Source organism: Chelon labrosus (genome assembly GCF_963514085.1).
Source record: "Chelon labrosus genome assembly, chromosome: 17".
In the NCBI taxonomy this organism is placed as follows: Eukaryota; Metazoa; Chordata; class Actinopteri; order Mugiliformes; family Mugilidae; genus Chelon; species Chelon labrosus.
Genome location: NC_140350.1, coordinates 1,497,804 through 1,514,586, shown reverse-complemented (window position 1 = coordinate 1,514,586; position 16,783 = coordinate 1,497,804). Strand labels below are relative to the sequence as shown.

At 39.3% G+C, this 16,783-nt stretch overlaps 1 protein-coding gene across 1 annotated transcript in view; it reads left to right on the top strand.

Moving 5' to 3' along the window:
• Positions 1-2,667: 2,667 nt before the first annotated feature.
• nrg2a (neuregulin 2a) overlaps positions 2,668-16,783 on the top strand; it is a 53,876-nt gene continuing 39,760 nt past the window's right edge. Inside the window, exons 1-3 of the mRNA XM_084564751.1 lie at positions 2,668-2,924; positions 12,571-12,736; positions 13,352-13,470. Of these exons, the coding sequence (XP_084420877.1) occupies positions 2,837-2,924; positions 12,571-12,736; positions 13,352-13,470 (373 nt within the window). The 5' untranslated portion in view covers positions 2,668-2,836. The remainder of the gene's footprint in view (positions 2,925-12,570; positions 12,737-13,351; positions 13,471-16,783) is intronic.

Here is a 16,783-nt window from a genome sequence, read left to right as displayed (position 1 = left end):
TCTCTCTCCCTTTGGCCCCTGCCTCACCACTGAGAATCAAACCTACACGTGTGCGTTTAAAGCAAGCACTATACCCTACTTTAAGCTGCCCCGTCCTCATACATCCATATACCCTTTGTTGGCAAAAAAGCAGACAAACGTAAACAGCATGACCTAATGGCTGTTTAAAGCCATTATGTCTGAAAAGATAAACTCTCTCCTGTGAAAGGGCAGGAGTGCTGTTGAGCAGTATGATGATGTGCAGGTATGCTATTGTTAGGAGGGAGCTGCTCAGCTCCATCATACGGGAAAACTATTTCCTTTTTTCTAAGAGCAGCATGGATGGATTAGGAGACAGGCAGAGATGGGGTCTGTGAAGCGTTTATGAGCAGGGCATACAACCAATCCATGTAAGAACTTTTAGGAGTTGCCTCCAATTTTTTTTTTTCTTTTTTTGTGGATCTGCTCTCTAAGTTGTGCTCCTCCCACACTGGCCCATTGTGCCCCTCCACCTCCGGACCCCGATCCAAGGACAGCCCACAACTGCTGAAAAACAGCAGATGCTTTTGAGTAGTATAGAAAAAATAGAAAGAGGTTTAGATGCACATGTCCATTACTGTATTTGTTTCTGGGTGGGAAATATTTGGGGAATAGTTTGTTTTAGACTCATATTGTACTACACAACTCATATGCAAAAGCTTCAAAGCTTGATCAGATCTAGTCACAGTGGACAAAAAAAAATCCACCCTAATGCTCTTACTGTGTAATGTTCTATAACTTTATTTACCTCTTTGTCGTATATGCAGTTTTTGCTTATTTTCTTTCTTTCTTTCTTTATATTTCACAGTTGTGGCAACTAATGATTATAAAACACTTACACATTTGCATCCACACTGAAATATCCTTCAAAGTTTACAATTTGTGTGCATCTCAGCTCAGTTTGACAACTTTACAGAAACTTTGACATAAAAGCAACATGTTAGTCCAAGGTTATTATGTTCCTGCAGTTATATCCAGTACACGCTTGTAACTCATCTCATATAACATTGCACTTCACTAATTTGCGTCTTGTGCGACTCATATTCATGACAGTTATGGAATCCTGAAGAACCCGGGTGAATAACGCTGTAAGTGGCAAATCTTGTTCTAAATCTACTTCACATGATCTTGAAAGTCACATTTCTTTAGACCTGACGTCATAACTACTCACAATTCTGACACATACATAAACTACATGCCCACCCACAGACACGCAGGCTTGGGAACAAGCCTCATCTTGTCAAATAGTGGTAAAGGAAGTCAGTGCTGAGACTGGTGGGGTTGGGGGGGGGGGGGCATCTTTCTGTCACAGCACTGCCCCTGTCAGCCCTTAGTTACCTTCTTGTGAAGGATTAGATCATCGAGAACAACCATGAGCAGGAGAGGAGTGAGTCATTTTAATCTTGAAGTAGGAGAAGCAATGCATTGGGCCTGGTTGGTGTGTCAAACCTTGGCCCCAATATCACCTCTCCGGGTCGCCCTAGCACAAGTTTCACTGAGAGTTACTCTACTTTTGTGTCAGTGATTCTTTCACTGCTAGTACTAAACCTTTCCCTGATATTACAGTTTAAAATAAAATGGTGTAGTCATCAAATGAAGATGAACAGATTGGCTGCAGCATTGTTGTCAAACTTATATTTGGATTAATCTTTCACCGAAACCTGTGTTACATCCTCTTTTGCCATATTCAAGTCGGACAGGGAGCTCATTTTTTTCTTCCACTCCTGGAGCCACAGATTTTCAACTTTGCCCTGTCCTCCTGTCCTACCTTCATTTCCCATATGACTCTACAAAACTGTGTGAATACCTAGAAAACATCAAAAATACCAAAGATTCTCACTCTACTTCCATACATAAAATATATTAATTTGATTCTTTGTTAAGTCTAACAATCTAAATTCTTGTTACTGCATGGACATTGATGACACCTGGCTATCAGAGCGACAGTGTAAGAGGGAGATGTAACCACAGACATGTTGTGTCTCGCCCGTAGTGCCGACAGAGGTACTGACAGATGAGAGAGGTGAGGAAGAGGAGCAGCCCAGGAAAGCCAAAGATGATTTTGAGAAATTTTGCAAGCAGTCTGTCACAGATCACAATCTGACATTCAGTACCTCACACGCCGCTCTCTTGCACATGTCCGCAGAAGCAGTGCTCAGCAAATGTGAACCAGATGTGAAGTGTTTTGGAACCCCGACATCAACCTGGCAAGGGCAGGTCTCCGTCTGAATTTTCTGGGTGGGGTCAGCAGTGCTAAGGGGACAGCTTTACTGGTCTCGCTTCACTTTTGCACGGTCCATTACGAAGGAGAAGATGCTATTGTGGCGGACGAAAAAAAGTTGGTTACAAGCAGGGCTGTGGAGATTAAATTGGCCAGCTTCAGATTTTTGTGTGGACTCTTTGGGATCTCTCTGTCCTCAGTTGTGGCTGTAGGGCCTGGAAGAGCCACTGCTTATCTGTTAGATCCAGTAAAAGGAACAGTTGATTGCCTTAAAGCAATGGGAAATGCCTTCCACGCTCCCTCCCTCTTTCTTCCCTCCCTCCCCTTATTCTCTCACTTTTCCCGTTTTGCCTTCTCTCTCTACCTTTCTTTCCCTATTTTCCTCCCTCCCTCTCCCTCTCCCTCTCCCTCTCTCTCCTTCTGCCCTGCTGTGAGTAGGTGGTTCCTTGCGGTACTTGATTGGTGCAAGTCTATATAGGAGGAGAGACGCTCTAACAAGCTCAGAGTTTGGTGGTGCCCACTTGCCATACGTTCCCAAAAGGAGTACCTTTTTTTTACTTTGTCTTTTCCTGAGAGGATTTACTTTCTTCTGACAGCATGACGGACAACAGGAGGAAAGATAGGAAAGGGAAAAAGAAGGGAGGAAAAAAAGGACAGAATGAGAACGAGGGCAATCCCATTCCAGGTAAAATTAAATTAAAGGTGGTTTCTGTGTAACATGTGGTGACTTGTGTGTGTGGGAGCGAAGGAGAGAGTGACAGAGAGAAAGAGACTTAAGGGAAAAAGCGTGAGATTAACGATACGGAAGTGTGGGAAAAAGTAAGAATCCTATTGTCAAAGCTTAGTGGAGGGTTGCCACATGGACTGGTCTTTTGGTCAGCATGAAAGAGATGCATCTGGTTTTGGCAGCACTTTACAATTGTATGTAAGCCAAATGATAGGATTTGTATACAAAATCTGATTAATCCTTTAAACAAATTCTGGACCTCACAGAGTACAGTCTTATAATGAGCTCTCTAATAAACTAGTTACTGACTACAACCACATGTTCTGCCACATGCCGCATGCTTGAAAATTGTGTTTTTAGGTGACGTTTGTATGGCAGAAAAAACATATTTGATTACGCGCCCCGACGTGGCTAATAATTTAAGGCACGCTACAGTTTTTTTGGTGCTGATCTTAATTGGTGGTGGTGAGTCATCCAGCGTTAAAGTCTGTCTGTATTTTTGCTAGGATCTACTTTGACATTAGAATAGCTTGGGAGCTGTTTGTCTTTGGCAGTCACAAAGGTAGCTGTGTGGCTGCTCAGTAGTGGATCCTACAAGCCGCAGCATGTCACTGTAGTTTGACCTCAGGTCATGGGAAGCCCAACCCCCATTTCAGTGACACTTTAAGGACAATACCATGATCATGACTGTATGTATGTATGTGTTATTCTTGGTTTGATCAGATACTGTATCTTCTCTAGCATCTCTTCATCTTGATAGTCATTTTTACCTGCTGAAGTCACTCCTGTCAGCCTCCAGAAGATAACCCTCAGTTCGTTTCAACTCATAATTTCCCCAAATTGGGATTTTTAGGTCATTTTGATTATAAGTTGCACAAGTTTCATCTTGAATATGCAAGTCTAAGCTAATTAGCGTCTATTGTTTTGCAACACATCTTAAGTTCAAAATACAGATAATTACTAGTCCTCATTCGAAGTTTGACTGTAATCTATAAACATGTAAGATAAACTACTCCCCAAATGACACTGGACGCAGAGTACTTTCAGAATATGTTTTTGGCATCTTTGTTAATCAACAGCACAGCTGCCATACACACAGAGAACAGCTGCGCGTAATGTGAATATTCTGGTTTATTTTCTGTACTATTCACAAAGTGACACATGAAAATAAACTGTGCTTGCCTATTGTTGCGTTCCATGTTGTTCCTGTATGTTCGCAGCTGCTATCAACTGATACGCAGTGTCATGTGTCATGTTGGTTTTAAATGTATGTTCCAGTTGGATAGTTGGATCTTGAATCATCTTTTTCTTTTGAATTTTTTATTTAGCAAATATGACTGCATAAATTGGTAATCTGTGTGAAATTTTGTGCTCATCCTTTTTAAAATGGAGCTTTAAAAGTAGGTCAAAATGAAGACATGCTCATGGGTGATGCTTGTTGTGTCTGTACTTCTGACTTCAGGTGTGTTTCAGGCCTAAGGCTCCAAAGTGGGTCATTTTAAATAAAAAGGGAGCAATAACAGCACACTTTTAGAGTTAAATCTTACATTATTACTTAAGTCTGATCTGGAACTTAAATACATGTTGGCTTTTAATTACAGCGATATCACTTTGTTGAGGATGTGGTTTATCAGTTATCCAAATGGGAATAATGAGTGGAAATGTCTACACTATCAGAATGGTGCGACAGCTTTTTATATACTATCTGTGTTGTCTGTGGTTAGTTCAAAAATAATCAATATAATATTTCAACTAGCTGATACTCTTTGTGGTACCTGTGTAGCACGCTTGTGAGGTGGTCAGACAAATGTAGATTAGCTGTCTGCTAGCCTAAACATTCACCAAGACATGGATATTTAATGGTCAAAATTGGACTGTGCTATCTCGACATGTTATACACCATACTGTGTGTGGGTGCATTTGTACACATGCTTATGTGGATGGGGTGTGTCAATATATAATTGTACATAATCTAACGTAAGTGCTCTGAGGATGTTAAACTGTCAGTCAGCCATCACAGACTTCACATCAGAACAAGACAGTGTTTCTCTTGTGTTCCTCAAGTTTCCTGGAAATGTAGTTTTTTCTACATATCAATCATAGATTGTCTCACAGCAGGGTTTCCATAATGGCATAATGGCCATTTTATGGCAGTCTGAATTGCAGCTGTAAGTTGGCACACAGTTGTATGACTTCTCTAATGAAGCAGACGCAGGATCAGAAAGGGAGAACTTCTACAGACCCTCACGTTTCTTAGGTCTGAGTAAGACAAGAGAGCCAATGACACGGATTATTAATCAAATTTGCCATCCATTCAACACAACATGTCTTCTTTAAAGTAGTAATTACATATTCCTTTGCTAGAGATGATGATATAATCCATATACTTCCACCTCCTTCTTATCTCATGCCAAGGCAAAACGCAACAAGTTCCTTTCTGTGTGGCTGGGTTTGCGTGCATAGAGAGGGTGGTAATAATTAGTTACGGAAGTGAAAAGTTAACTCCTTCATTTTGCGCCAGATGCTTTTTATCATGTACTAACACCTACCACACCTTCAAACACAACTACTTGTCTTAGTCAGTAACAGAATGTTTTATTTTAAAATTTGTTTTTTAACAAAGCAGTGATGAAGCTTCAGACAACTTAGTTCAAATCTTGTCTCTAAGGATTACTTAGGTTCTTGGTGTGCCAGTCTTAGCAGCTACTGGAAAAAGGAATAATATTCAGAAAGCTAGAGATGCAAAGTCCTGTCTCTTTCCTGACAATAGGACCTTTACTTTGGAAAATAAACTGCATGTAAGGTAGTCAATGGTGGAGACAAATAATTTTCCATCCTGTCTGTATTGCCAATTTAAAAGAAAGGCGAGGAATTTGAAGTTTATCTTGAAATATAATACTGTGAGGACACATTAGAAAGACTACACAGCTCAAACTTGAGTGGTGTCATTATACCTATGTCTCTCCACAAGCTATCTAGAGGTAGCCTGGTAACATATTGTTTCACCCACAAAGGCACATCTGGATTTTTTTGTAAACAGTGTCACTGTTACTCTTCTGTCTGTCACCGCAAAAAGCCCAACCAATCAATTTGATTGGCCCAGCAGATCCGACTCCCTAATACAGTGGTTCCCAAACTTTTTCTGTCAAGACTCCTTTGATGATATGATATGATTATTTGATAACTTAACAACAGGTTTTTCAAACTGAATTAGTGTGCAAGAAAAGTGAAAATCCTACATAAAAAATAATGACTGATCAAAGACAAGATGTTCAAGTGACTCAGTGCTTTAGAGAGAGGAAACAGTGAATACCAATAAAGTAGATGGATTTGGCCTGGGTTGTTCTTACTGTACACTGGGGTCTCTCTTCTTGGCCGACCATTGTGCTTGTAAAGCCTAGGGACAGAAATGCTTTATTATATTTTCTTGCTTTTACCTTTTTTTGTGCCGTTGTTGTGGTGGTCGTGTCGCCTGTTCCGACTGTAACAGACTTGCCATCTGATTTATACTACCAGTCACAAATCTCTCTGGTACATCACTTCCTTCCTATCTTTTCTTTTTATCTGTCCTTTTCTGTGTCTTTCTCATTCTCTTTGTCTCTCTCTCTCTCTCTCACTCCCTCTCTCTCTCTGTTTTTTCTGCTAGTCAGTCTGTAACATGAGCTGCTCTGGGGGGCGTGGTTGGAACAGTGCATGTCAAGTTGGTTCCACTGGATTTCTTTTTATTTCTTAGGTGCAACCATAGGATATAGTGCCATATCCTTACAACTTGTTTTCATTTGTATTTGTTATAATTCTATAATTCTCTATAATTCTGTTATTGTTATAATTCTATAATACTGTGTGTGTGTGTGAACGCATGTGTGTGTGGGTTGGTAATGAAGTTGTTGTTGTTGTTGTTGATGGCGGAGAGCCTTTCCACGCAAATCTTTACAATTTTACAACAAACTATAACTTTCTTGACATCTTAAATTATCTTTTAAATATTATTTATGGTACACTTTCAAAACCATAGTAACTAAAACAACACAAATCGGTAAGCAAGGTGAATCTTTTTGATATTGGCTCTCAAAGGAAGTGCTGAGAGACTAACTGTGCTAAACTTTTATTTGAAACCAATCTTAAGATGAAACATGTGAAATCTCTTTAAATATATATGTCAGTCAGTAGTCCAGTTTAGAAGATGTAGGTTTAACATAACTGACAATGGCTGTCAAACAGAAACAGAGTAACAAGGCTAGCCCATTGATAAGCTCTCTTGCTCTCTACAGCTGTTGCTCAGGTTTGACTAACTCCAGAAAAACATTTCTTTCTTGCTTTCGTGACATGTGTCTTTCTTCAATGGTCCTTTCTAATGTTTATCATCATTTTGGGCATAGATATCAAAAAGGAGTGAATATCCAGTGTGTGTCAGTTGAAGTTATTTTGGTAAAGTAAAGAGCCAGAAGGACCCAACAAACTCTCAACACATTTCCAGAATTTCCAACTTGTTTTTGTCTTCAGTCTGGCATTGCCTCGTACCGTTTCCCATTTACATAAGGGGATTTCCCTAATCAATTACTACATATCAATGTATCCGCCTCAGTCATTTTAAGCCAACAACAGCTTGACAAAGACGTTCTGTCTATGCCACTGATTAGATCATTGGACTGATTGGACCTTTTTTTTTTTTTTAAAGAAGCAGCTTTTCAATGTCGCAGTGCCAGATGAATAAGTGCATTCAGTCAAGCAGACAGATTCAAAGGCCTACTAATGAAGGGACAAAAGTAATCAAATGCTAGGTCGAACTGTACACTGGGGTGCGGATTCTCAGTGGAATCAGAAGTATTAACAGCTCTTTCACAGTACAGGTCTGACTGCCTTATTGAAATAACTTTTGTAACAATATTTTGCTTTGCACATTGTGTGGCTGCAGGCAAATGTCAAGGAAATGATTATTTTTATAGAGTATTTGCATCCAGCTTTTTGAAGCACAGTTGGGACATTCAACACAACAGTGACAGCAGTGTGAAAAGTTCCTGGACAAAAATATCTTTTACTGAGCTGTGAGAACAGAGCATGGGTCTAATATTGTGTTTATCTTCTTATATATGTATAAAATAAATATAGTTTTGCAATTAAATTAAATTAATACATAACTACTATGCAGTTGCAACTAGTTAGAGTATAGTGATACAATGTGATTCATTAAATCAGTTACATCTAAACCATTACTGATTGGGGAAATGCAATAAATTGCTGCAAAATTATAGATTTTGAGGATTATAAACAAACAGGCCGTCTTTTCAACACTTGATAAATTATGACAGTAACACTCTCTGAGTCTGAGCTCAAGATACCTTATGTGTGAACCATAGACATTAGGACAGACAATCTACAAAAAGTTCAACTATTCCAATGTCCTTAATGTTCGAGTACCATTGCAAACAGTTTGCAATACAGTGCTGATTAATAATTGGAGCAATTGTAGACACACTTCTGCAATCACTGGCTGTAGATGTCAACCAATGCAGTGTGGAGAGCAGCATGGTGAAACAGGGATTGCTGAAAATCTTTGCTCCAGTATATTCTCCAGTTCACTCATCACAGAAGCATTAACGATGGGTAACCTCTTCAGTTCTTAGTGGCTGGTTAACCATCACTTTTCTTTACACCTCACCTTCACTTCTGTGTCCTTTGAACTTCAAAACAATATACTCTACTGTATTGTAAAATGTGGGTTTGGTCCACTCATTGTTCAACCAAAGACAATAAATAAGAATCATTATGTGATGGAACCAGTAAACCTGGCTATTTAAATCCGTCAGTGGTGGGAGTAATTTACTAACATTGTGAAATTTGACTTTTAAATAGTGTCAGTAAAATAGAATTTTGGGTAATATCGCTAGTAGCTGAAATCAGTCAGAACAATTAAAGTTTTGACATGCAGTGCTGGTAACATGAGTGTATTGAGTCATATATAAACAATGTGCCAGATAATTATTTGGAAGTGTATTGGTTGTGGTGGGAGACTGTTGAAATGATCTCTTTGAACAGATGCTGTGTTACAGTGGCTAGAGTGTAGTGTCTGAAGACAATTCCCACATGCAAAAGCCATTTCTCTGGTTGTCTCACCATGTAATTTGTCTTTTGCAGGCGTGTAGTGAAGTGACATAACACCAGAGTAATCAGAGATACTTTGTCTAGGGAGGAAGCACAAAGGCATGCCTCAGATTCCTTTTCTAAGCTCCTGGAAGTAAAACAGAAATGTTAACTCAATAATAAGACCAATGCATTGTTAATTCATCAACCAACTTTGTTTTTGAACAACCTTCTGGGCTAAGGTTTCCAACCGTTACCCAAGGCATGAGCTGTTGACACGCCGGATATGCTTCTATTCTCAAATTGGGTTTTTATAGTCCATGTCTGCAGCTGCCCCTGTGCTTCAAAAAGAGAGAATCAGGCTGTTGTTGAGGCAAGGGTTTATCATTACTGCCTGACACTTCTTCCACTGTGGTAATGGAAAATGAGCCTACCACTTGTCTCCAAGAAATTATTTTCAGTGAGATTAACTCGTTATTTTCTTTTTGGAAAACATTAATTTCAATCAGTAAAATTAACATGTGAAGTACACTTTATTGTACTGCACATAAATTGCATCTCTTGATTTCGTTTTCATTTCTCATTCCAAACTTCTTCATCTACAATATATCACTGACCAAGAAGTTTATGAACATTAGAAACAAAGATAAAACAACTGGCAAAACACACATTATTTAATAAGGACCATTATTATTATATGGTTTCATGTTACCATTAAATTTATCTCAACCCTACAACGTCCGATACATTCCTGTGTCTTCACTGAAGCTGTATGTTGTAGATGAGATCTCCTTACACATCTGGCTTTCTGTGTTGACAAGAAGTGCAGTCTTGTGTTTCTGTAACTCCTCCAGTCAAGGACAGGGCTTGTTTAATTTGCTTGGCAAGGACAGACAGAAAACTAAACATTTTTCTATATGGTGCGACCTCATTCTGCTGTTCTCTGACTGTGACTGACAAGACTTTTCCCGGGGCAGAGTGCTGCCCTGAGTCTGCCAGAGACTGTATGTAAATTTTGTACAGTTCTTCAATTATGCAGATGGGACCATGAGCTCATGCAGAGTTCTGTAAGTTTTGTAAGTCATTAGAAACGGCAGAAGGCACTGATTTTGAAATTTGTTTCAAATGGAAGTTTATCAGAATCAGAATCAGAATCAGCTTTAATGGCCAAGTATGTGCACATACAGGGAATTTGACTCGGGTAACTTTGCTCTCTTGTACATAAACACACGGAATTTAAATAAGTGAAAGAAAAATAAAATAAAATAAATCTCAATCTGTACACATAAACTATAGTAGACATTATGACAATGTCTTATGATCAAACAAGATGCATGAGCATGTTGTATTAATCAATCAACCATGTAGTTACAAAGCTCTGTGTTAGTACTTACTGTAAAGCTGATGCACTGTTGGTGATTTTCCATATGGTAGTACTTATTATATTTTCAGTCTATATGACATCATGACTTTCACCAAAAAACAAAACAAAAAAAAAACCCTCAAATTTATACCTGGTCGCATAAATGAGGGTTTTATTTTCCCCAAACTCTTGTGCCTGTAAAATCTTGAAAAAACTGCAATTGCAGCACAGAGATCCATCTTGAGACTAGAAGCTTATTAAAGTGACAAAGTCCCACATTATGACTGCACATCTGCCTCGTTAGAGTCTTTTGTCTTTATTTTCCAAATGCCATGGATATCGTCACTCATGTTTTCCAGCAGGATGATCTGCACAGATAAAAGTCACCTGTCTTACAAGGAGCAGAGTAATTTTAGCATCAAATGGCTGTTATTGAACCAGAAATAGTTGCTTTTCCATTGATCTGATTTCAATTCATGATCAATCAATGCATGCATCAGAAAGACAATTCACTTTATACATTTACAAAAAAATCACTTTTATATATATATATATATATATATATATATATATATATAGTGATTTTTTTTTTGTAAATTGCAAATCAGTGATTACAATGTTTATTATTTCTTAAGAGACAGTGTGAGAAAAGGTGTGTGCATCTTTGCACTGTGTAAATGTCATCAACAGCGCCTGATACCAAAGAGATCCATGACTGGGACTGGAAGCTGTGACCTCTTGCTCCTATCTGGAGGATTAGTGCCAAGTGACCAGAGGAGGCAGAGAAGAGCTTCAGTGTCAGGATGTAGAGTGGCACACTCACAAGCTTGGCGTAGAAAGAGTTCATTAATATTCACATCCACCAGGCTTACACAGCCTAAGAAAGGGCTGCTATTTTTATAGGAATACTTCTGACTTCAACTGTAAGTTGAGCTTGTATCAGTAATAACCATCAGGGCCTTCTGCAGAACTGTTAGGGACAATTTGTCACTATTTAACAATAACCAATGTATATGTTTTTGCAACTGTTATTGGCAGTGTCAAACTTGTGTTGTCATTGATGCAAACCAAACTGTAGCCTGAATCTGTCACCACCGTCTACTTAAGTCCACACACACAAAAAAAGATGAATACTGCAACATCAATAGAGTTTTTCTTTCTGTGCAGATGTGTCGCCTTTGTCAGGTCAGTGAAGTAGGACAGTCTCTCCAAAAAGAGGACGATGGGGGATAATTTTAGTGCACTGCTCTTTTAGTGTTTAATTGATGTCATTACCTGTGTGTACTTCATCTTGCTTGTCATGCTTTCTTTGTCTTCATGACTGTCATCCTTTAGAGGTGATGTGCAGCAAACAGCTGCAATTTGCAGGACAACTCAGTTCAGCATATGCATGAAATTGTAAATGTTACAGATGGGAAAGAAGAGTGTGTTTGTGTGTGTGGGTGTGTGTGTGTGTGTGTGTGTTTGTATGTGTTTACTGAGGGGGGTTGTCTTGGCCAGCCTGTGGCTGACCCTTGTTCACCCCTTCTCTCTTGCTCCTCCCTGAATGAGTCTTTTCCTAAACATGTGTGCAGCTGTCAGCTGGCAAGTGTTTGTGCGAGTGTGTGTTGTGCGTGCATGTATGTCTGGACCGAGATCATTTTCATGTTTCAATTAAAATATATATTTTTTTAAAATGTCAAGAGACAGCACATGATAGCTGGAAAAAGTCAGTAAGTTGTTAGAAATTATAATTTATGAGAGTTATTATTAAAGCATTTTCCTTTTTGTTCTCTTCATCACAACAAACCACTTGTTATGAAATCACAATGTCACCGTCTTTTCTTGTTCACAGTTTGCATTTAATTGTGCATGAGTTTGTGGTTGCAGATTTTCGGCATCAGCTGGTGGATGTTTCCTAATTTTGCTTCAGGTGTTTTTATAGAAGCAAAGCCAGAGTGAAAATCAGCATATTTATTAGTCTGAGGCAAAGCTGATAATGTCCCTAGTGACAACATCTGGAGGTCACATGAGAGACTTGCTGGCTCAGTCCACAGAGATGATGATGCCGCTGCGTTTTTCTTTATTGTCTCCTAAAACACACGACCTTGCAGAAACCAAGCCATAATCAAGTCTGCGTCTGTATACTGACATTGAGTTTTTCTCTTTATCTCTTCTCAGCTGCAGCTCCAAAGTTAAAACCGATGAAGAATCCAATAATAGTGGACGAGGGAGGCAAGCTCACAGTTAAGTGTGAAGCCACAGGAAATCCTCTCCCTACCTACAGATGGTTCAAAGATGGAAACGAGCTGAAGAAAAGCAAAAAAGTCAAAATAAGGAACAGCCAGTGAGTACAAATCACCCATGTCCTAAAAACTTAACTCAAGGAAAATATGATGAAAAGAGCTACTCCAAAGGTGAAGCATGGTTGTTATTATGAGCAGACTGGGCTAATGTAGTCTTTATTTAGTGTCTGAGATTATAAAAAGCTTATTCTTTTCTTACTATAATGACTGTAATGCAAAGATGTGTATATATTATTAATATTACTGTTTTCCCAAGATGGTCAACTTTCATTTGAAATATTAAAACAGATAAAATTATATTCAATATTCTATCCCACAATTGCCATTTATGGCCACAGTGATTAAGTATGAGCAAAAATAATATCTTTGGATAATATCTTTTTGGTAGCAAATAGTCCAAACAGTAAAACATAAATAAAAATTCAAACAGATAGCACAGTTATAGTAGTGATGTAAGTGATGTAGTGATATAAGGAGCTATACAAGTCTATCCTATATTATTATAAGCAGTCCTTCAGAGTAAATCAGACCAGAGTCTGTGCCATGCTGCTGCTTGCCCTGCTGTCTACCTCTCTGTTCCCCATGCTTCCACTGGTTGCTATTTCCTCCCTGCCCTGATTCCCTTGACTCAGCTGTGTGAGTGTTGTCACCCACAGGAAAAACTCCAGAGTCCTGATCAACAGAGCAAAACTGGATGATTCTGGGAATTACACGTGTGTGGTGGAGAACCAACTGGGAAAGGACAACTCCACTGGCACTGTAAACGTCCAAAGCAGTAAGTACCAACTCCTAAGCAACAAGTGAAGTGGCACAGATGTACTTGCATTGTTGTTGTTATGACTGTTCTCTTGCCAGTTCAGAGATCCAAAGGAGCCATCACAAACAGCCATGTCACAGTGCTAACACGCATGAAGAACAACTGTCCACACATGTGGTTTTGGCCCATTTATCAGTGGAACTGTGCATTTTACTTGGAGGTGAATGGAATTGAAATGAAGTGCTTGGCGTGTTATCTCTGTTTGTCATTCATTACAGTTTGATGGCAGAATGAAATTCCACAAAGCGACACTGCACAGTTCCTTTGACCCTTACTACCACATAACAAAAGGCGGACACTGTAAGATCAAAATCTTAAACATAGAGTGGGTGATGGAATCCAACAGGCCTGTTCAGTGGCCGTGTGTGCGCATTGCAGATTTGTGCAAAGTACTGTAGCAGAAGAAAGAGTTTTGATAACAGCTGCTTCCATTTGGCGGGGTGGTGAGTTTGTGTTTGATCCAAGCAGTGTGGGTAGTGGGTTTGTGGCTGCTGTGGGTTGCTTGTTGTCTGAGTGGATGGAGCCAGTGTGAAAAGTTTACAGGACCTTACAGAGCTGATATGATTCATGTGGCCTGAACCCTTTTTAAAGAAAGGACTTGATCTTATCTGATGCTGGCCTGTCAGGGAGCTATACTACAGGTTGTCTGGCACTTAAAAGTCAGAAACTGCTTGATGTGCTTGAGGAAATGCAACTTCATGCTGGTAGAAAATTACCTGGCAGCTCTAAGTGTAGATAACTAAATAATGGCTTTTATATTGTTCAAAGGAAGAGCAGTGATGCAGTTGTAAATGTTCTCTATGTAAACTTTTTGTGTACTTTTTGCATCCATGCTATGGTAATTGAACCATGTCTGAGTTGACACATAGCACTGAGTTGATACATACACTTTTTTTGAGATGAGCAAGTTAAAAAATAATGTGGCACAAACAGAGGAGATCACACTCACAGTCTCATTGTTGACCTTGACAGGAATGTTATTTCTCTGTAGATTCTACACTGGCAGAGGTGTAGCTGCCATAGAAAAGTTGAGGGACTCGGAGCCATCACTCAGTGTCCTCTCTTTTGCATTCAGACATAATAATCACTACCCCTTTCTTTTTTTTACATTTGTCAATGCTATTGTTTACAACAAGCAGTCTTAAGCTGAGCTGCGTTATTAGAGAAGCGTCGTCTTTTTTTCAGATGAAGAAAGGAGCCATTGTGTTTGGAAACACAGAGATTCTCAGGGGTTCCAACATGTTTGATTTTCAGCAAACAATCATGCAGAAAAGAAGTCATCCATCTTGTATTCAAATGGGCCCGCACATTGCCTCGTTTTATTCTCTGACATTCAAAAAGCTTCAGTTGAGTTTTATAGCCAAATTGTTTGACTATAACTGTATGCCTGTTATGACACTTAGCTTTGTTCCACTGCAGTGATATATTTCTTTTTGCTCATGCAATATTTAAGGGGTCAGTGATGCACAATCCCGAGGCATACTGTGCTAACATTTATGAAACATTAATATCATGAACGGTAATCATTGTGTTGGGTTTAATGGAAATTAAAAATAAAACAGGTTAAATTGTGCCCTGCAAAGGTTGAGGAACCCCTGGCAGTAGCACCTGTTTGAGTCTTTAATGTAAGCTTAAGAACATGTGACGGCTGGCCCATGAAACTATATATGATGATCTTAGCAACAATATCAAAGAAAATATAACATTACAAAGCAATGAACATGTGGGCTGAGTCACAATAGATTAACTATGACTCAACAGTGAAACAATACACTGCACAATGTTTTCACTTACAGCACACATTATATTGATAATTAAGTGAGTGATGATATTATGATACCACTACATATGATGATACGAATTGGGTGCCAACTGTTTAAGCTTATGCAAAAGCACATTCATGCATTCATGAAAATGTCTTGGATGTCATCCAATGTTGCACATTTTTGCGTAAATGCATCTGTGTATGTTCTTTGTGAGATTTGTGAGGTTATCTGTCAGCACTGTCATTTCCTTAAATCACTCCTGGATGCTCCAACAATGGCATCACTGTGTGTCCTTTCATGTGACATGATCACTAGATGTCTGTCTCTGTTAGTGTGTTTTTGTTTGTGTATTTGTGAATGTGTTTGTTCGCCGTTCAATAGTAAAGTCCCATTGTGTTACAACAGCAAGCCTAGTTCTCTCATGCTTCAGGGGAGAAGGCAAGACATGGTGAATCAGGGATGATATGTCCATAAGCAGGGGGAGGGCTTCTCTGAAAATACACACGTCAGTAAAAGGAATTGGCAGCAAACAGTGCGTGTGCATGTGATAGCCTGAAATCAGCAGATATTAAGAAAAAAGACACTTTTCCTGTGTATGGAACACTGCCTGGCCAAAAAAATAAGTCGCCAACAAAAAAAGGTCACACACTAATATTTCGCTGGACTGTGTTTAGCTTTGATTACAGCATTGTTTTGATAAGCTTCTGCAATGTCCCAAGATGTATTTCCATTCACTGTTGCATTCATTTTTCACCAAGATCTTGTATTGATGATGGGAGAGTCTGACCACTGCGCAAAGCCTTCTCCAGCACATCCCAAAGATTCTCAGTGGGGTTAAGGTCTGGACTCTGTGGTGGCCAATCCATGTGTGAAAATTATGTCTCATGCTCCCTGAACCACTCTTTCACAATTTGAGCCCAAATCCATTGATGGAATAACCTGGTCATTCAGTATATTCAGGTAGTCAGCTGACCTCATTCTTTGGACACATAATGTTGCTGAACCTAGACCTGAGCAACTGCAGCAACCCCAGATCATAGCACTGCCCCCACAGACTTGTACAGTAGGCACTAGGCATGATGGGTGCATCACTTCATCTGCCTATCTTCTTACCCTGATGCCCCCATCACTCTGGAACAGGGTAAATCTGGACTCATCAGACCACATGACCTTCTTCCATTGCTCCAGAGTCCAATCTTTATGCTCCCTAGCAAAATGAAGCCTTTTTTTCCTGTTAGCCTCACTGATTAGTGGTTTTCTCAAGGCTACACAGCTGTTCAGTCCCAATCCCTTGAGTTCCCTTCTCATTGTACGTGTGGAAATGCTCTTACTTTCAGTATTAAACATAGTCCTGAGTTCTACTGTTGTTTTTCTTCGATTCGATTTCACCAAACGTTTAAGTGATTGCCGATCACGATCAATCTGGATTTGTTTCAGATTTTTTTTTCTTCCTTGAAGATGATTGGACAGTTCTTAACCCAATATTAGTAGTTTCTGTAGTCTCT